This window comes from Gracilinanus agilis, chromosome 2, assembly GCF_016433145.1.
Source record: "Gracilinanus agilis isolate LMUSP501 chromosome 2, AgileGrace, whole genome shotgun sequence".
In the NCBI taxonomy this organism is placed as follows: domain Eukaryota; kingdom Metazoa; phylum Chordata; class Mammalia; order Didelphimorphia; family Didelphidae; genus Gracilinanus; species Gracilinanus agilis.
Window position 1 is genome coordinate 138768863 of NC_058131.1, and position 21823 is coordinate 138790685.

Below are 21823 nucleotides of genomic sequence, written 5' to 3' on the forward strand. Positions count from 1 at the left end.
CTCTCTCTCTCTCTCTCTCTCTCTCTCTCTCTCTCTCTCACACACACACTCACTCACTCACTCACTCACATACACAGTCACTGGTTTCCTCAAACATCTAATGTAGGTCAGCATGGCACATAGAGACCTAAGGTAAAAGCTCTTAAAAATCAATGAATGACTGAATGAATAAACAAACAAACAAATAAAAGCACTACCATCTAGTGCAGTCTAGGGTATAAAACCACTCCACTGGGGGGGGGTCAGGGTGGGGAGGCAACTGCCCTTATCTAAACATGACTGTGCTCACTGAGACTAGCAAAGCTCAGAATTCAGGGTTAACTGATAGGATCTTTCAAAATGTGCTGATACAGAGGAATGACTAATTTTCTTCCTAAAAGTAAAACCAACAACATTTTCCAATGTACTTGAAATTAAAGCATAGGCTTTGCAGTACACAAGCCCTGCTCCATGAACACAGAATAGGGAACCCTTTCCAAAAATACATAAATCTTATGGACCCAACATATTTTTCCTGGGTGTTCATATTCTGGATGGTGGTTAGGAAAGAATAGGGCTTTATCACATTGTTGGGGATTCTACAGATGTTCTGATTATTCACGGATTGATTCCAAGGCCCAGGAATAATATGAGATATGGTTTCCCCAGAACCTATTCAGCAGAATTCACCCAAAAGGAGATCCTTTCCTCAAAGTAGGAGTACATTTTTACATTTCAAATTTAATATGAACTCTCCCCACAAAATCTGCATAAAGACCATAACTCAAATCCCTGCCAACCGGGATTAAATGAAGAGACTTCAAAATGGAACAGAGAGATTCGACAGGTCACTAGCTGTAAATGCAACCAAACCTGAACCCTGTCTGGAAAATCTCTTGGGAAGAACTTAAATTGGAGCTCAGATTTTAAATGAATATAGATTCCATATCATGTAAAGTTCAGTTTTGCATACAAGACTCAAAGCCATTGCCTCTGCTTCATTTAAAAAAAAAGATCAAGGTGAATGTTATAAAAAGCATGACCTGGAATCACGGTTTTTTGTTTTTTTTTAAGCCCATACCTTCCGTCTTGGAGTCAATACTGAGTATTGGCTCCAAGGCAGAAGAGTGGTAAGGGTAGGCAATGGGGGTCAAGTGACTTGCCCAGGGTCACACAGGAATCACAACATTTTTAAACTGAAGGGGACCTCAGGGATCAAGTCTCATTCTACAGATAATAAAATAGTAGACGCTTTGGTGGCCTAGAATGGGAATTTATGGCACTGTATCTTCTCTGATTCTCAGTCTATAGTTCTTCTCACTATAATAAATAGAACATTTAATGAAATCTTGATGTCACTGCTCTTTTTAAGTCAACATCTTTATTCATTCATTTATTTACTTATTAAAGTCCTTACCTTTCATCTTAGAATCAATACTGGGTATTGGTTCTAAGGCAAAAGAGTGGTAAGGGCTAGACAATGGAGGTTAAGTGACCTGCCCAGGGTCACACAGCTAGGAAGTATCTGAGGCCAGATCTGAACCTAGGACCTGCCATCTCTAGGCCTGGCTTCTCAATCCACTGAGCTACCCAGCTGCCCTGAGTCGATATATTTAAAGAAGTTAAATCCTATAGGTTCCATCATGGGAGAACAAAGCCCAGCTGGTCAAACTCTAGAGTTGGACCCAGGGTAGAGGAAGGCATTCACCACCTCAGTTCCAAAGAGATGCCTGAAACACAATTTCCTTTGGATCTAGGTAGATTCAGGGCACTGGGTTTCCATATAGGAGCAATGTGAGAAATTTTAATTCATTTAAGAACAGGTTAAATGACTGTGGAAAGGGGGGAGGCAAGGCCCAAATCCTTCCTCAAAATTCTTTCACATGACCACTGGGAAAAATGCACTTCTAAACTAAAGCTCAAGCCTGGCTGTTCAAATGAATTGAGTGAGATTAAAAAGAAAGTCAGCATTTTTGACACAAACTCAACACACGTGCATTCCCACAGCTTTTTCGCTCCCCTCGCCCCTTACAGCCAAAGCTCAGTTACCAGGGCGAGTTCCTTGCTCTGCTTCTGTGCTTCACTGTTGGCTGCGTCCATCTGCTCTCGGGCTTCCGTTAAAAGGTCCCTCAGCTTCATTTAGGCGGCAGTGAGACAAGGAAGGGGGCAGAGAAGAGAGAAAAAAACCAGATGAGTATGAGTCAACAGCCACAATATCTAAACACCAGGCAGAAAAATAAGGTGTTAGCAGGGACAACTCAAGGGAAATGGGTTCACTAGGCTCTTTGAATCTGAGAGATGGGAGGGAAACGGATGCTTTGCAAGCCTTTGGAGAAAGATAACAAGGCAGTTCTCACGTAGGACTAGTGTTCAAGAGGAAAGCCCAATCAGAAACTTCTGAGTTTTCCTTTCTGCCTTGGTGTAGTTTAAGAAAAAAAAATCTCAGGCTTAAAACAACAGTGGAGAAAACTTAGCTGGGGCCTTGAACTTGTAACGTTGGAACCTATAAGCAAGAGCCTGTCCTCTAGTCCCGTGCTAACACTTGTTGAAGAAAGACCAGGGACAGGGTACACGACAGGAGGAGCCTCCTGAGGGTGCCGCCTACTTACCGACTCTACCTCTTTCGTGTACTTCTGACATTCTGCACTAGACGTCGACATGTGCTCTTCTAGCCGTGCCTCCAAGAGAGCTGCATATTCTTTGACCTTGACACAAATGCACATATCGACACATGAATGAGACAACAGCCCCGGGTGTCATGGGTGGCGTTCACTGACATAAGCATTAGGGGAGTGGGAATCGCTGAACTTTAAGGATAATCAGGGAGAATTCTACAGACTTCTTGGCATTACTGGATTTAGTACAAAAAACAAAACAAATTAAAAAAAAATCCCATCAACCAAAAAATACTTTGCTTTTGGCTTGGTGAAATTAGGCTAGGTGTAAAAAAAAAAAAAAAGCCTGTGGGTAAGGCTATTTTCATGAAAATACCGGCCACTTGCACCATCATTCTTCAGTTTCTTGAAGCTCTCCTCAGTTATTTGATTCAGTTCAACAAATCGGGCAAGCATGCCTTCTTTGAGCAAGGAACCACAGTGTTAATCAGTGAGGTATAAAATTGCCTATAGAATAGGCCCTGTTTCACGAGGAATTTATAACCTAAAATAGGCATGAAGGTACCCAAACAATTACTACACAAAGGAGGATAAGCTAAGTACAAAGGAGAGATTCAAGAGGAATGCTTTGAGAGATCTAAGGAATCACTTACACCAGGGAGGTAGGGGAAGATGTGAAGGAAGGCTTCATACAGCAGAGCTGGTATCTGAGGAGGTCCTTCAAAGAAGCAAAGGACTTAAGGAACCAGAAACGGGCTGGGAACAGGTAGAAGGGAGGAGTCTAGTCCGGGATTTAGGGAGAGTAGGAAGAAAAGCAGAGACAGGATGAGTATGGGCTGAGAGGCAGAATAGGTGAAGATGAGTCATAGGAGATAAGACTGGATGAATAGTGAGCCTCATCAGGGAAGACCCTAGAATAACACACTGAGGGCAATTTGGCTTGACCACAGAATGCAGAAAGGGAAATCATATGCAATAAGGTTGGGAAGCTAGGTCGGGGCCAGGTAGTGAAGGGATTTCAATGGCAGCCAGTGGGGCTTACTAGTGGAATCTAGAGTTCCTTGCCAGCCTCTTGTTTGGTCAGACCTACGTTTCGGTGTAGAGGACAGACTGGAGTGAGGAGAGACTTGAGGCAACGAGGCCACTTAGAAGGCCACTATGATAGCTCAGGCGAGAGGGGACGAGGCTTTGACTGAGAGTAAAAGCAGTGTGAGCAGCAGGGGAAGTTTCTGAGTAGAAAAGTCATAGTAGCACACTAGGGAATTACTTGGGCAGTGGTATGGCAGATGGATTAGAGAAAGGGTAGACTAAAGGCAGAAAGCCAGGTGAGAGGCTGTAACAGTTTGGTGAGAAGACATGGAGAGGAAGTCAGATAAAATTGAGCCTTAGGAACTAATTGGATTCATGAATCTGCGAGATGGAGCTAAGTCATGCACAGAAATGGAGGCAGAAACTGGAAGGAGGAATGGTAGGGAAGAGGATGAGCTCAGTTTTAGACATGTGGTAGGTGAGGCATTCAGAGGGACTGTCAGCAGGCTGTGGGTGAGATGGGCCTGAACTTCTGGGGGAGGTATTAAAAGGAAAGATACAGACTTGGGGGTTACCTGCACAGAAGTGACAACTGAAGCCATGGGAGTAGATAAGATCACCAAGGGAGAGGATAGAGAGAAAAGAAGAGAGGGTCTTAGGCAGAACCTGAACAGATGAACCAGTAGAAAAGACAAAGAAGGTGCTATTAGTAAGGCAGGATGAGAGAAGTTTTATGGAAGCGAAGAGTAAAGAAGTGGTCCACCATGTCGAATTAAGGCCAAAAAAAAAAAAAAAAAAAGACAAAAAGGATTTGACAACATGGTTGTCAGAGACCCCAGGGACAATTATTTCTGGGCAGAGAAGCCAGATTTATAAGGGTTGTGCCTTAACCTTCTGACACTGAAAAATATGGGAAAGGATGCCAAAATGTATGGTTTGATTAAAGAAAATCCAACCACCACCAAAAAAAAAAAGTCAAAACCAAAAATGAAAAATACTTGGTGGGCTGAGAGTTGCTTTTATAACCTATTCATAAGAATGGCTAAAATTGCAACCACCCCATGAGCTCCTTTTTCTCCAGACCTTTGAAGTGAAGATCTAGGACCCATTAAGATTAGACATTTTTCTTCACCAAAGCAAAGAGACACTTCCTACCTGAGCTGTATTCTGTAAGTCTCCTTTTAACTTCTCCATGGTTTCTTCAAGATGTTTCACTTTAATTTGTGACTATGAAAGAAGAACAATACTATCTCAGGAAGGTAGGAATAGGCATTGAGAATTGTTTTCATTCTAACTTGAATATCTCTCTCAGAATATTTATCTATCTTAGGGTAGACTGCCCCTCCACTTCCAACTACTGAGTTCTCCCTTCTCTCAGTCTCTGCCTTGTCCCCATTTGCCTTCCTCTTATTTCCAATCCTGGGTGCAGGAAAGAGGAGACAAGATGGCAGAAAAGTGGCCAAAGCAATATCAAACAGCATTTACCTTTTGTAGTTCTTCTTCTGATACTGTGAGTTTGGCTTTCCATACCTGCTCTTCCTCTTCCACACTCTTCTGAAGATCTTTCAACATGCCTTCCTAGGAGGTTAATCACACAGATAAGAAAATGGTTTAGGAATTAAAAAATAATCTAAAAGCAATAAATCCATCTAGGAATTTTAATGCCATCATAGTCATTAAGTACTTATTATGAGCTAAGCCCAGTGCTAAGCACCTATGAGAATACAAAGGAAGACATGAAGTATATATATAATGCCACTTCCCCCTTCTTTCTCTCTCTCTCTCCAAAAATTTATTTATTTATTTATTTATTTGGGGGTGCATTTTGAATTCTGAGTTGTCTCCCTCCTTATCTTGCATTAGAGAAAACCAACCTTTGACACACACACACACACACACACACATCTATCTGTGGAACCATACAACACATACTTTCATATATTAACTTCTTTCTCTGGAGGTTGATAGTATTTTCCTTCATGTATCCTTTGTAACTGATTTGAATGCACAGATTATTCAGAATAAGCTTAGTCACGTGCAGTCTCTCTTTGAACAATATTGCTATTACTATACACACTGTTCTCTTGATTTACTCTCTCTCTCTCTCTCTCTCTCTCTCTCTCTCTCTCTCATATATGAGATACACACACACACACACACACACACACACACATATATACATGCATGCACACACACACGCACATCACTCCTTAGTCAGAGCATATATTTTGGTTGAAATACAAAATTCAGTCACTGGATTCATGCTCCTTGATGTGATTAATTATGTGGTGATTAGTTATATCCTCTCAGGGGCCTGAACATGGAGATGGGCTCCACAGCAGAAGAGATAGCAAATCAAACAGAGATCACTTTCTCAGCTGGCAAATGGATCTTACAGTGTGAAAACGAGGAAAAGGTGGACTGGTAACTATCTACCTCCTCTCACCCTTCTGCCTCACGCTTACACATCTGGTACCTCAAAGTCTCCCCTCCTCATAGTCAATGTTCTATGAAATCTTTAAGCCCCCCCCCCTTTTTTTGGTGACTTAAAATTAGAAAAGGTCAGCTAGATTGACCCCTTTATTTTGAAAAATGAAGAAGCAAAGACCTAGAGGATGCATACATGCCTTGTCCATAGTCACACAGTTAAGATTTCAGATCTAACTATCTTCCCCTTCCACTATGCTGTGTCCCATCAAGGAAATAGGATTCCATGTTTGGCCCTTCAGAAAATTCTGGGAAAGTCTTACTGTTCCACCCTTTTCCCTTTTCAAGGACTTAGAAACCTTTCTGGGAAATTCTCTATAGAACCACAGATGAGATGCAGACATTTTAAATCGATTATTCTGAGAAATCCAGATATGTAGACTTCTAGTATGACTGTAGCATACATGCAATAATTCCCTACCAAAGCCCTGTTCTGATCTGCCCATCATGAAGGGAAGGCGAGCTGGTGTTTTGAAAGACTATGCCAGTGGAGTACAAGCTCAGGCAGGTCCTAAGCAGGAAAGGCTTCAAGAATGCCAACAGGTTATATGTGTGGTCCAAGGATCACAGATGGGAGAGGCTCATCCTCAGATTGCCCATGGGATGAATCTGGGGGCCCTAACAAAGATCATTCTCTTAAGTCATAGACTGTGTACCACTGGAGGAAGGGCCCACAAAGACAAAAGTCACAGATCTTAGAGCTGCCTAAAAGATTAGACCCACCGTTTCTGCGAGTATGTTTCGGTACTGATCACATTCTGACTGTAAAGTGCTTTGGGCTTCCTCGGCTTCTTTTAACTTGGAAGCTAAGTCCTGAAAGAATCCAGGAAGAATTGACTGCAGGTTAGCCACAAAATACAAACTGGTACTGAATTTTAAAAAACCCAACTCCAACCCCCAAATTAAAAAAAAAAAAATGCCACCAGGAGCCCATAAGTTATATTCTGTCAATAAGGATGCTAAGCTCACAGTTTACATTAGGATTTCTAGGATCCTCTTACCAAAGATACTCCTTCAGGTGCTTTCTGCTTTACAGCTTCCATCCTCTTCACTTTGAATTCTTCTAACCACCCATCATAACTCTGAAACCATCAAGGAAATGAGTGTGGGGATTCCCATTGTCTTGAGCTGGGCAAGAATGCCACCATCACTGCCATCAAACCCCTTCCCTTCTCGTTAGGTAATAACCATTAACAATGTGTAACAGGGGCAGCTGGGTAGCTCAGTGGATTGAGAGCCAGGTCTAGAGACGGGAGGTCCTAGGTTCAAATCCGGCCTCAGACACTTCCCAGCTGTGTGAACCTGGGCAAGTCACTTGACCCCCATTGCCCACCCTTACCAATCTTCCACCTAAAAGTCAATACACAGAAGTAAAGGGTTTAAAAAAATTAAAAAACAAAAACAAAAACAAAAACAAAAACAAAAAAAAAACAATGTGTAACAGCTGGTTCTAAATATGGTGCTTTAGAGCTGGCAAATCAACTGTTCCCATGGAAGCCTTACAACCACCTTGTGGGGGAAATAATGCAAATATTATCACCCCCATTTTATAGATGAGGAAGCTGAAGGTCAGAAGTAAATTCAAAGGCAGGATCTGAACTAACTCCAGCCCAGCTTCTGAGGACCACCAAACCAATGCCTTTGACTTGTACCTGCTGTGTGGCGGCTATTGAAATATCTGGGAAGAGGGAGAGAAGAGTTTCTTTTGTTTTTGTCTGGGTGATACTGAATTGCTTCTCTGCTTCTTCCTAAAAGAGAAAGGATAGGGTTTAGACATGAAAGTAGAAATTAGTTGCTCAGAGAGCACATTTATGGGGAATTTTTTTTGCTCAAACATTGTCTTAGAATGAATGTATATCCTTAATTCTCTAGGTGAAAAGAGCAATCCAAATGAAGAAGACAAGATGCAGGAAAGATCAGATTCTAAAATGCTGCTATTGTCGAGTCTATATGAGCCTGCAAAATTTAACTAAAACTTTAATTTATCTGAAAAACATTAGATAAAACTGATGAGTATGAGGCATCGGTCCGTTTGTAAATAGACATATGAGACCCCGAGAGGTAGTTTTCTGGAATTTAATAAGAGTCCTGGACATATGGCAACAAAGTACACAGTGTATATATGGGTTACAGTGAACAAAATGTTGGACTTGGGGTCAGGAAGATCTGAGCACAAATTCCAGCTCAGACTCTTAGAGGATACATGACCTTAGGCAGGTACCTGCATCAGTAGCATTCAGTTTCTTCATCCATGAAATGAAGGATTAAATTTAATAACTTTTAAGGTTCCTAAATATTATTATTTACTTTCTGAGGCTAACATGCTATCTTCTGAACAACCTGTGTGAAAGGATATTTTTCATTTCTTTTTCTTTTATAATATATTTTCCTTACTTTAATATGAAAATACTAACAACAATAATTAGCATTTATATAGTACTTTAAGGTTCATAAAGCATTTTACAAATATCTCATTTTATCCTCACAACAACCCTTGGGAGATAGGTAGCTCTCTTTAGGAGGAAAATGAGGCAGACAGAACTTAATGATTTGTCCAGACTCAAATGGCTATTAAGTATTTGAAGCTGAATTTGAATCAGATCTACCTGACTTTTGATGCCATCTAGCTGCCTTAAGATATTTAGCTACAACTCCATAAAGGATCAAAAGATAACAAGAACTCTTAAGGTCAAATGCATTTGACACCACCAGCTCAGTTCTCATTTCTGAAAGTGGTTTCTTTAACCTGATAATTAGAAGATCAAAGAAAATTTTATAATAGCTTCTATGAAAAAATGCCATTATATTGGATTCAACTAATGAATGATAAAACTCAAGCCCACACAGTTAGAAATGCTTTAGGTTTTTATTTCTCCCAACTTGTTACTGGTCATTTGCATTTTATTTTTAAAAGATAAATTCAAAAAACCTATGGAAAGGCATCTGCTGGATGTTTGAGTAAGCAAAGGAAACAAATTTAATGAGATAAAATAACTTGCTAAAAAAACATTAGCTGTAACACTAATGGACCTGATGATAACAGGATCTCTGTGTTAGTTAACACATACAGGGTAAGGTATGAAAATTATAGAGTAGAATCTTTTTTTTTCTCATTCAAAAGATGGGAGAGGACTTAACCTAAATGAGAATTTTATGTACCAAATTCCCTTAGAATTTCATAGGGACTCAACCAGTCCTTGACAGTCTATATTTTGAATGTATTTGGTTCAACTAGTTTTGACATTATTAACAGAGACAGAAATTTAACATGAAATATATCCAACCTTTGCTTTGGTTAAAGAACTCAATTTCTCTTCACATCCTTTCTCAGCGGATGCCAAAGCTTCCATTGCTCTCCAGTTTTTCTCTCGGAGGTCCTAGGACAGTTAACAATGGTCAGGACTAATGTAGCCAGCCAAACACATTCATAAAGCCTCAAAGACATGCCGAAAGTACAACTTCAGGTCCTTTGCTCACAGATGACGCTAGGTAGATGGCTTTTCCCAGTAATGGAATGCTGCATCCCGGAGACTGGGTATCTAATTTCTCATTATTATGATCCATCAATTTTTAAGTTGTGCTTGAGCTCTTAAAACATATGGTTACCGTGCCTCTTAGCACATAACAGAAGCAGTCCTAGCTTGCTATTTGGACACAGAATGTCCTTTTTATAGATGATACATACTGAAATAAGAAGGAAAAGGATGAGACAGCATAGCTAAAGGATTTATTTCCCTCCCCTCTCAAATGACTGGCATGGCATTCATCACCTTTCCTTGGAGAAAAAGATTTTCAAAATATTCTATTGATGGATCATACTATGCCGAGGGTTCTTAAACCTGGGTTTGTTTTTTAATATTTCAATAAATATTTCAATATGTTTCCTTTGTAAGCAGATTTTTGAAAATTTTATGTCTTAAAATCGGGGTTCTGAGAAGTTCATATCCTTCACCAGACACAAAAAATGGCTGAGAATCCCTGCAAAATCATCAACCACTTTGGGGAGAGAGGAGGACAGGAACATAGGGAGATGATGAGGCTGTTTGCTCTAGTCTAAAGAGCCTGGGGCTTGTAGTCTGATGACCCAGATTTAAATTCTAACAACATTTGAGGGCATGTTCTCTCTGAAGAGAGATGACTTATGAAGCTCTTAGAGAAGAATGCATGGCCTCATGCTTCCCTATGCCAAAAAGTTCAGGGCAAACACAATTAGGGCAGGTCAAACTTCTAAGAAGCATCAGAACAGCCCAGCTGTATTGGGGCAAAGAAGCAGGGTCTCTCCCCAGACCACTGCTCGCCCATTCACCACTACCACTCTCTTGGATTATTCCAATATCTTCCTACTGGCTCTTCCCACCTCCACTCTATACCACACTTCCAGAATAATCTCCTTTATGCACAGCCCTCGCTCTGGTCACATCACTCTTCTGATCAAAAATCCTGGTGGCTCTCTCCTGACTAACAAGTAAACACCAAAGTTTCTGCCTGATACTCCAGGCCCTCCTCAACATGCTGGCAACCCCTTCTTTGTACAGCTCATCTCAGTACTGCTTATCATAGATTTCAAACTCCCTCCAAACTGGATTCTATTCCTCAAACATACAAACCCTGGGGCTCCCTGAATATGCTTCTGTACTCACTCATGCTGTTAGCTATTTCCGGAAAGTCCTTCCCCTCTCTTACTTGTTAAGTCCTACCTATTCCTTAAACTAAATTTAAGTGCTACCTACAACATAAAATCTTCTGGTTCTCCTGTTTGAAGTATTGTCTCCCTCACATCGCACATTCTGTACTAAGCCTGAGCCTATCTAATACAAAATATTACATGACATACGTATGGGTATCTGATGTGTGTATAGTGAGAGTGTATGTGTTTCTGCTTAGTTCTTAAGGGCAGGTACTGTGTTTTAACTAAATGTTGTCTTTCCTAGTCTCCAGCATAGGGTCCTAAACACAGTAGTAGATGGTTAATAAATGATTATGGTGTAAATATAAAAGGCTTCAATAAACTGTATTTTTAAATGAATAAATGTAGATTAAATGAACATAAGACACTAAAAACATTCTGCCTACCATGGAACACTAGGTACGCAGTAGGTCACCACCACTTGCATTAACGTAACAGAGCAATAGCCCATCTCCACAAGCAGCTTTGGTGACTTCAGTGACTCAGTGCTCAGTAAAATTAGAGACAACTCCTTTGTCTGGCATTTAAAGCCCTTCACAATCTAAAGCTAACTGCTCTTTCCAGGCCATATTCCTCCCCTCATAGTCTATACTTCAGGAAAACAGGCCTGCTTTCTGTTCTCCATGCTTTTGCAGGTCATCTTCCAAGTTCTGAATGCCCTGTGTCTTTGCTGCCACATCTTTAAACTCCTAGCATCCCTCTCAAAGTTCCATTCAACTGTCATCGCTTACAGGAGGGCTTTCCCCAGATTTCCGCTATTATTAGCATCTCCTCTCCTTGTAATAGTTTTATAATTACTCTGAATATACTTTGTATTTGTTTTTAATCAGATGCTGAGCCCCTCTGGCAGTTTGGTGAAACCTAGGGGTGCTCCGCCCCATTGGGTTTTTAAATGCACAATTTATAATATATTGAGATTTACTAAGGGAATCAATCAGAGGGAAATACAATTGTCAATATGTTTTTAAAATGTCCCACATTGGACCTCATTTTAGAAATTCTGGAATTTCATAATGCTTCCCCTAGAAGAAGAAAGTTTCTTGAAGGCAGGAACTGTTTTACTTCTGTCTTCATATGCCCAGAGCCCAACAGCGGCTAGGACTTTGTAGGAGTTGAAAAAATGTTTAATGAGTGAACTGGATTGTCAATTAGGTGCTCACCCCACACACTCAGCTAGCTGTCTCTGGGCTAAGGGCTTCTTTGGTCAGAGCTTAACATACTTTTAAGAAAAAATAAGTCCAAAGTTGGAGCCTAATACTGTCACAGATAAGATTAGAACCTCCGAGATTCCTGCCACCAGGACTAAAGGTAAATGAGGTAGAAAAAGCCCCCTCAAAGAGACTCAAAATCTGGGCCCCTCTTCTTTGCCCTACTCTCACACCTCCAGTACCACACAAGGGAAAAGGAACATGAGAGGAAGAACATTTATGGTGGAGTCATGATGTAAACAGGGTTAGGTTAGGGAGGCATGCAGTTCATAGGAGGAAGAGGATAAGAAAAGCTAAAATAATTTCCTTGAGCTAAATTCCCTCCCTTAGAGGCTGCTGGTTTGGGGAGAACTGTTTGCTTGTTGGGGGCTGTTGTTTCATAGTGGTTTTTATAGAACAAGGAGTAAATGTAAATATGTACAGAATATTGGTGTCACTTCACACTGACTCTGCCCAACCCCTTATGCCCTATAATTCCCTCTAGTGCAGACTCACATTATTTTTTAGTTTCTGCTGCTCAACAGCCTCCTTTAGCTCCATAGCTTCCTTTTCCAAAGATGTTACCCGGGCTTCTCGCTCTTTAAGCCTAAAGAGAATAAGAGGGTATTATTTTCTTGCTTTCAAAACACTCTGTAGCCCACTCTTCAAAATGGGTAGCAACTCAAATGAGAAATAAGCCTTATACTTAATCTACTTCATGACACTTTAGAATAGGGCTCCAAATCCAATGAATAATCATTCATAAAGTCCACATTGGTAGAAAATACTATAAGTAAGAAAAAATATTTATATAGTACTTTAAGATTCACAAAGTTTTTTGCATATATTATCTTATTTGATCCTTACAACAGCCCTGTTTGCTAGTCTTTATTAGCCTTTTTACAGATAAGGAAACAAAGGCTGAGATGGGTCATGACCTACACAAGTTACTCAGCTATTAAGTATCTGAGGAAGAATTTGAACTCAATTTTCTTTCTTTTTTGGGGGGAGATTTTCTTCTTTTTCTTTTTTCATCTATTTATTTTATTTATTTATTTAGAATATTTTCCCATAGTTAAATGTTTCATGTTCTTTCCCTCTCCCCTAAATCCCCCCATACCCCATAGCTGACACACAATTCCACTGGGTTTTACATGTATCATTGATCAAGACCTAATTCCATATTATTGATAGTTGGACTAGAATTATTGTTTAGTGTCTACATCCCCAATAATATCCCCATCAACCCATGTGTTCAAGCAGCTGTTTTTCTTCTGTGTTTCTCCTCCCACAGTTTTTCCTCTGAATGTGGCTAGTTTTCTTTCTCATAAGTCCCTCAGCCTTGCTCTGGATTCTTGCATTGCTGCTAGTACAGAGGTCCATTACATTCGATTGTACCACCGTGTATCAGTCTCTGTGTACAATGATCTCCTGGATCTGCTCCTTTCACTCTGCATCAATTCCTGGAGGTCATTCCATGAGCTCAATTTTCTTGACTCCAACAGCACTCTACTATTTACCACCCAGATGTCTCTTTTTCAGAGTAGGAAAGATGTGAAATCTCAAAGCTTCAGGAAAATAAAAGGTAGTTTCTCAACTCTTTTTCTTTCCTCACTACTCCCAACTGAAGCCCAATTTCTAATGTCACCCTCATTCTACCTCCAAAATCACCATAAATGGCTTGAGAGGCGAGGCATCAGGTGGCCATGAGCACCAAAAGCCTGTCCAGGAGGATTTTCCCTAGTGGACACAGATCGAATCCAAACAGTTGCAAGGAATCATAGAGGTCATTTAATCTACTTTCCCCTATCCAACCCTGCCTATTGCAGGAATCATGGAATATGAATAGGAAAGACCTAAGTGTTCATAGAGTCCAATTTCTGGCTGAATAATAAACCCATTTACAAGATGCCCTACAAGTAGACATCCAGCCATAGCTTAAAGTCCTCCAGTCAGTGGAGATTCTACTACTTCCTGAAGCAGCACATTCCACACTGTGGGAGTGCTAATTATTAGGAAGCTGTTCCTGACAGTAAGTCTAAATTTGCTTCTTTGCAATTTCTACCCACTGGTTTTTCATTCTGCTCTGAGACGAAGAAAACATTTCTAATCTCTCTTTCATAAGACAAATCTTCCAAATATTTGAACACAGCTTTCATGTTCTCCATGCTAATTCACCCCTCCTCCAAAGATTTCTCCTAGCTAAACACCCTTATATCCTTAAAACAGTTCTCATACATCTTGAACTCAGGACTTCTCATCTTCTGGATGCCCTCCAGCTTAGCAAAGTCCTTCCTCAAATTCAGACCAGAATTGAACATACTCTTCCATTTATGGCATGACCAAGGCAGGGATGAGTAGGACTACGGCTTCCCTAGGTCTGTACATTACGCTTATCTTAAGACTACAATATCCCCGACTAGTGGCCACTCAGTTTCTGCTGTGATACCTCCAGGGATAGGAAGATCACTTATTAGACCACTAGCATGATATACACTAGTCATCAATGCAGTTCTTAATGAGCAAGGACAAGAAACAAATATGGAATTCTAGGTGGGATTAGCTAGAGCAGGCCCAGAATAGCATTATTACCTCCGATTTTGCACCAGCATTTTTAAACAGCTATATCACACCTTTGCTGATAATTAGTTAGGAGGCAGCAAAAAATCCTCTGATCTCTCTATACATGAAGAATTTTTAATTATACTTCCATTATCGTTTATTTGCAGAATTGACTTTCTAACCTTAAATAAAGGACCTAAATAAAAGATTCAACGTTTATCCCTGTAAAATCTCATCTTATTGACTCTCACCTATTATTTCAGCCTGTCTGAACTATTTCACATGCTGATTTGACCACATATTTGGCTTGGTTATTTCTCTCAGCTTTGTTATTTGACAAGGCACGCTTTCTATATCTTTATTCAAGTAACTGATATTATAATATGTTCATTTTAACTGGTAGTTAGTTACATCTGAGATTCTAAAGGATGAGGGTAATTTCACCTAGGCACAAGGGGGCAGCTGGGTAGCTCAGTGGAGTGAGAGTCAGGCCTAGAGACAGGAGGTCCTAGGTTCAAACCCGGCCTCAGCCACTTCCCAGCTGTGTGACCCTGGGCAAGTCACTTGACCCCCATTGCCCACCCTTACCACTCTTCCACCTATGAGACAATACACTGAAAAGTACAAGGGTTTTTAAAAAAAAAAAAAGACAAAGGTCAATAGTCTACTCTGGATTTTTAAGATACTAAAATAGAAAAAAGATCAATAAGAAAATTCATTAGTTATTCTGCTTATTTAAAAAAAAAACAGACACTTGTTTATTAACTAACAGGTTACAACTTCATTATGAGACTCTAAGGTCCTTTCCAGTACTATGATCCTAAGCTTGTCAGGAGAAAAAAAATCTAAAATTGACATAGAGTCCAATTTCTATTTTTGACAAAGGGTCTTTAGTGGAAGGACACAACTGTTTTCTAAGACTACCAATCTTAAAAAGTTTAGAATGCAAATCTAAACACCCCACTATCCCTTAAAAATTCATCATGGCTATATTATCCCAAATCTAACTCTTCCATGTGCTAAAGGTTCTTGTATTCTGGGGATGTGGTGACTAAGCTAAAGATGAACCATCCCTATCTTTATATTTGTATAGATTTCAAACACATCTACTCACAGGCTTCACTTTCCCTTTACTTAGAATTTCCATTTGTCTATTCTCAATTAAAAGCCTCCTGAGGAGCAGCTGGATGGCTCAGCAGATTGAGAGTCAAACCTTAGAGACAGGAGGTCTTGGGTTCAAATCTGGTCTAGACACTTCCTAGCTATGTGACTCTGGGCAAGTTATTTAACCCTCACTGCCTAGACCATACCACTATTCTATCTTTGAACCAATACACTGTACTGATTCTAAGATGGAAGATAAGAGTTAAAAAAAAAAAGGACTCTTATAAGGGTCTTATAACTTAGATTTGAATTTCATAAATCTCATATATTTCACACAGAGGAACCAAGTTCACATAGACACTATATTAACACTTGAATTTAACCTTTAGGGTAAGCTATAAACAAGGGGATAATTCATACATTTTATTAGACTAACACTGTCAATAACCAAAACAATAGGAAAAAGCTGAAAATGTTGCAGCAAAAGAATCTGTTCTCTTTATAAGCCAAATACTGAAACTGGTTGAAATCAATATTAGCTAACATTCTGATTTAAGCCCTAGCTCATACACATCCCTAAGGAGGTAGACATTAAAACTGAAACTCAAGCCTACATCTACTTATCTTTTGATTTCTGGTTTATATTATGCAGTTAATATAATCTGGCAGTAATAATATCTATGCTCCCCCCCGCTAAAAACAGTAGTATAATGAACTTGAAAGTTGCTTTTCCATAAAAGCCTATTAGGAGTCCTATAAAAATATTTTTAATACAATCCACAAATGCACACCAGATTCACCTGTACTAAACTATACTTCCACCCACTCTCTTCTTCCTTGTGAGTTCCTATCATTAGATGAAGGGACACAAATCTACTTGCAGCAAATATGTTGTAAAGTTCTTCCACAAAGACAAAATCCCATGGAAACCAAACCAAAAGGCCAATGGAAAGGAGAGATAGAATACTTTTCCATCTTCTGTCTTGATTTCTCTGAGCTTCTAAACTAGTAATGGCTTGTTAATATCAATAGCAGAACCAGATATGGTGAAAGCAACTGTTTCAGAAAACATTTGAAGATAAAAAAAAATTTATGCCAGCTATAGCTACACGGCTTAAAAATCTTTAGCCCTCTTTATTAAAAACAAAAGCAACAACAATTTCTAGCAACATTCATGGTAGCCAAGAATTTGAAAACAACTCTCAGTTCATCTTGCCCAAGTATCTTGAAATAATATATATTGGGATAGGAAAATGGAAAGAGTTTGGCCCCATGTCTTCTCATGAGGGTTTCATTGCCTTCTGGTAGTTTTTTTTAATAGCTCATCATACTGGCTATCAGGAGACACTGACCAAGTAGTGAGCTGTATTTCAGATGGAAATGTAGAGAGGGGGGTGACTCATCATGCAGTTCTGGCAAGATCTGTTGGATCTTGTTGGATCACCACATATTAGACACATCTGTGTTACAGAGGTGGAGAAAATGGGATGTCTACTATTGACTTAAATGTATATGTGAGCTCTCTGTTCTCAAGGCCTAGTCAAAACTCCCATAAGTGTGCCCTGAAAAACACATATTTCCAGAGATAATGAGCCCCAAGAACTCTGGGATTGCATTAACTTGTGGGGACCTATTAAGCAGTCATTTCCAAACCTTAGCAACACCAACCAAATACTAAATGGCTATTGTAAAGGGAACCCCTTCCTCCCAGGGTCATGAATTTTCTTCTCATCCGACCCATCCCATTAGTGTGACACTACGAACGGAGGTCACAGGTTAAGAGCCCATGGAACACGATCCGGAACCAAGGGTTATGAGTCCGGGTCAGAGAGACTGATTGGTTCTTGAGATGTGATAGACCACCTCAGAGAGACAGGAAGTGACGTGGAGAAAAGGGCTATCAAAGGTGAGACTGTAGAGATCACGGTCCTGGGCCTAAGTTTTTTGGGACTGATTCTTCTATTCCATTCGGCACTGGTGGCTCAGGCAGAAGACACCCTCATGGGCTGGTAAGACTCTTGCTCCAAAAAGACTACTGGATTTCCATGTGGAGATTGGAACCCTGTAGGGAAGTGAGCTGAAATTCTACGGACCAGACTTTAGAGTGGTAGGCTAGGAAATAAAATTTCTACTTCCTTCTTTATTTTGTTCTTATACTATATTTATATTAAATTAAATTGTTAAAAGCTACTATCATCCTCGTGACTTAAGAGTTAATTTTATAAATAATGACCACAACAATTTTTGTTACTAATATTATTTAACAAAACCAATTTCTAATATAGCATTTTAATTATTACACATTACGTTTATTTTCATTATTACGTGGCCGACATCTTATGTAGGATAGGAAGTATTGAAAGAATGCAGCACTGGTCAGTTGGTTTGAAGATATCAAAAAAAGCCCTAAAGATTTGGGGCAGACCAAAGTCATCTCAATAAAAATAAATAATCATGCACTTTATGCTTAGCTTGGGCTAATCTATCCCAAATCCACAGAAGAAGAAGAGGAGGAGGAGGATGATAACAACAAGAACAACCACCACCAAAACAACCACAACCATAACCACAAGTAGTAGTAGTAGTAGTTGTAGTAATTGTTGTTGTACTCCTCCTCCTCTTAACATGAAAGTTTATATAGGAAAAGGAAACAATTGTGTACATCTATCACCATTCACAGAGTAGCCTTATTCTCTATTTATCCTTAGCATACTAGTCAATGCAGAGAAAACAAATAAAGAAGCTCTAAAATGGTCTTTTTCTGAAACTTTGAGACCTTTCTACAAAAAAAATTAGTGGACAGCATTTAGCCACTCAGCTTTTCAGTCTTACCTTGCTTGTAACTGGTCCACTTCTGCTTGGCTAGCCTAAGGTGAAAAGACAAAATGGATGCTCATTAGCAAGATTTTCCTGGATTTTTTCTTTGCTTTTAATAAAAGATCAAGTCCCTTTTTTCCTACCCACTGGTTCCTACATTTCATGTCAATGATGGACCAAAAAGTAGGAAAGAAAGTGTCTATGGTCAGGAGCTCCCAAAGAGCTTGCCAAAGACATGGATAGCCCCTGCTGAATTTTCATGAATGGAAGCCTACTTGAAAGAAAGGATGACAAGTACCAACCTGGGCATCTTTAGCTTCTTTGACCTGGCCAGCTTCCAGGAGAGCCTCGATGGATTTAATTCTTTCTGTTAGCTGTGCATTTTCTGAACTGGACTCTGACAGTTTTCCTTTGAGTTTATTCAACTCTTCAGACTTGCTTTTCACCTCTGTTTCTGAGGACTGTAATTTGGTACGCAGTTCTACAACAGAAAAAGCGATGGGGTAAGGGAATAAAGTGGGATAATCAAGAAAGGACTCCCAGTCTGTTCTCTCCAGAATTTATACAGTTTCTGTTACTGTAACACCTCCCTGTTCTGCTAAGGGGTTAAAAGCATTTACAGTTTTAAACAGGGAAGTTTAAACACAACAATTGCTTACATTTAGATAGTCTATAAAGGTTTACAAACTTTTTCATAGTTTAACTAATTTGATCCTCATGAGAGATCTAGCAGGACAGGAGGTATTATTATCCCTAATTTAGAAATGAGGAAACCAAAGGAGAGGAAGATTGTTGAATTATGTCCTGAATCACACGCTAAGTGTCTTGAGGTAAGAAGATTTCTTGAACCTAGACTTTCCTCTACACTAGGCTGCCTAATAAGAAAAAACGATAATGATGATGACTTTGTTATTAACTGCTGAAAATTATAGCCAATGAGCAAACAGGGAAGAACATTAATCTTCCCTGAATTTTCTTCTGAAAAGAGATGGGATTAATTTTTATAATTTTAAGGGAAGGGGAAAAGGTTTCAAACCATTACTCCAATACTTATTTCACTTTGGCAAATTCTAACTCATATGAGTACAAACTAGGATGATATGACTAAATTTATTCTGTAGAAATTGAAAACTTCAAAGTTCAAGTAATCTTTTACTGGGAGTATTTTTCTTTCTCCCATAATCTTCATATTCCTAATACTCTACAAGCTCTAACCACTCCTCCATTTTTACCTACTACACAAAGCAGAGGCTGAACTGATGAAATTATACAAAATATGGGCTTTGCAACCCCTAGGGAAATGGTGGTGTGAAAAATTCCTATCAGAAAAGCAGAAATCTAATTAAGTCTATATATTTGTGAATTCTGCACTAGTTCATGGGATATCTCAAAGTGTGACCTGGGAAAAGTTTATATTCTGAAATTAAGTTTAATGAGTATGCTTAGGTTAACTGGACATATATTTGAGCTATGCTCCTTCTTTATTTTCCATAAATCAAATCATACTTTCCCATCAATTTCCTGTACCATCCAAGGAAATAATTCTCATTCAAAGCCATTTTACCAGAGTTCATGCAGCTGGATGGGCCTGGGGTAGTTCCAATATATTATTTCATTAGATCTGGAAGGGGTTTGGGGAGTCCCCTAATAAAATACCTTTATTTTATTGATATGTAAAAAGCTCTGGGTCTAGAATCAGAGGACATAGGTTCAAATCCCAATTCTGTCATATACTACCTAGGTGACTATAGGCAAGTTATTTAATCTTTCAGGTCCTCAGCTGAAAAATGAGGGTGTTGGACTTGATGATCTTTTGAGGTCTCCCAATTCTAATATAAGATCCTATGAAACAGAAGGTTACAGAGGTAAAGGGAATTGCCTAAAATCATAGGATAGCAGGTGGCAAAATTCAAATCCCAGAGGTTCTTCAGCTAAGTCCAATTTCTTCTCCTCTTTTCTCAATTGCCCTTAGACTTTTTCCAACACTCAGGCTAGTGGTCCCATAATTCTTAGAATGAACAATTCTTTCTCTCTTCCAACTTGAGACAGAGCCAAGAAGTGACAATAGGAATGCTATGCACATTCATGAACAGTCGTGGCCACACCTAAACTCTAGGGATTCATTTTTCTCACTAGCGATACATTCCAAAACCAGTCTGGGAAGGATATATATGATATATAAAAGAGGTTGGCTAGAACTAGAATGAGGGAACATGGACATGCCTTTGGCACAGACTCATGAAGGGAAAAGCCTAAAGGATTTTTTCAACAAGCAGAAGACACTGGCATCTCTAATCCTTAGGAAAATGGCAGCCAGCTTGGTTTGACTTTGCTACTCAGGTTTACCTAACACATAAAGAGAAGGAGGTAACAGAATTATCTAACCAGCAATATTCTGCCTATCTCCTTTTGCTTTCTCCAAGTCTGCCAAAAGGTTTTTGTTGCTGGATTGTGATTTACGAAGCTCTCCGCTCACTTCATCCAGCCTCTTCTGGAGGGAGTCTTCTTTTTCTTTTTGAGAAACCTGGAAGAGACGGCAGGGGGAAAAAAAAGGGGAGGAGGTGTTAAAATTCTCAAATTTAGGAAAGCATGCAATATAATTTTCTTACTTGACCCCGGAACCCACAAAAAAAAATTGTGCGGCATCTCTGGTTTCCTCATGAGGTAACTTTGGAATCATATCTTGCAATTTATACCTCTCAGCCAAGGGGATTAAGTATAGGACGAAAAGAAACCAAAGTAACTGTTTGAACAAACTCTGACTATGCCAGTTCAAAAACAAAAAAACCCCAAATGAGGGGCCCAGAGTGTCTCACCAATATAGTTACAGGCATATATTTTTAAAAAAAGAATAACTGCTTGCTAGAAAGGCATTATGAGCTAAAATGGGACAATAAGCTTTCCTATAGTCAGCTTTGCTGAAATCCAGCTCGATTCCCTTTCTATTTAAAGTGATTCCAGAAGCCAAAGGATGCTCTGACTTGCATTCTATAGAGCCCAGGTTGGCATCACCTATAAATGAACACTGAAAACAATCAAATGCTGGTCACAACCAGAGGAATAGACATCGACCCCTACAATGAATGAAAAGGAGTTAAAACCAGGATTGGAAATAAGCAAAACCATACCCAAGGATTTATTTTTTAAAAACTGTCTTTAATGTATTCTACATGGTGGATGTTTGTGTGCAGCTTTAGAATGAACATCATTGTCCATAATAAAGACATTATGGAGGAAGAGTTCTAACTCAAATTCCAAAGGAATAAATGAGGAAGGAATGTGGTGATGTGGCTTTCCTGAGAATTCAAAAAATTTTGATTTTTCTGCTCCTTATCAGATGACCTGGAAGGGAACAG

General features: G+C 39.4%; 1 protein-coding gene across 3 annotated transcripts in view; it reads right to left on the reverse strand.

Moving 5' to 3' along the window:
* RRBP1 (ribosome binding protein 1) overlaps positions 1-21823 on the reverse strand; it is a 118673-nt gene that overhangs the window by 6112 nt on the left and 90738 nt on the right. For all 3 annotated transcript variants that reach the window (XM_044663422.1, XM_044663421.1, XM_044663423.1), the window contains exons 7-18: positions 20853-20991; positions 18770-18948; positions 18483-18517; positions 12501-12591; positions 9395-9487; positions 7763-7858; positions 7112-7192; positions 6834-6923; positions 5109-5201; positions 4779-4850; positions 2589-2684; positions 2029-2112 (exon numbers count right to left, since the gene is read on the reverse strand). In XM_044663422.1, coding sequence (XP_044519357.1) covers positions 2029-2112; positions 2589-2684; positions 4779-4850; positions 5109-5201; positions 6834-6923; positions 7112-7192; positions 7763-7858; positions 9395-9487; positions 12501-12591; positions 18483-18517; positions 18770-18948; positions 20853-20991 — 1149 coding nt within the window. The remainder of the gene's footprint in view (positions 1-2028; positions 2113-2588; positions 2685-4778; positions 4851-5108; positions 5202-6833; positions 6924-7111; positions 7193-7762; positions 7859-9394; positions 9488-12500; positions 12592-18482; positions 18518-18769; positions 18949-20852; positions 20992-21823) is intronic.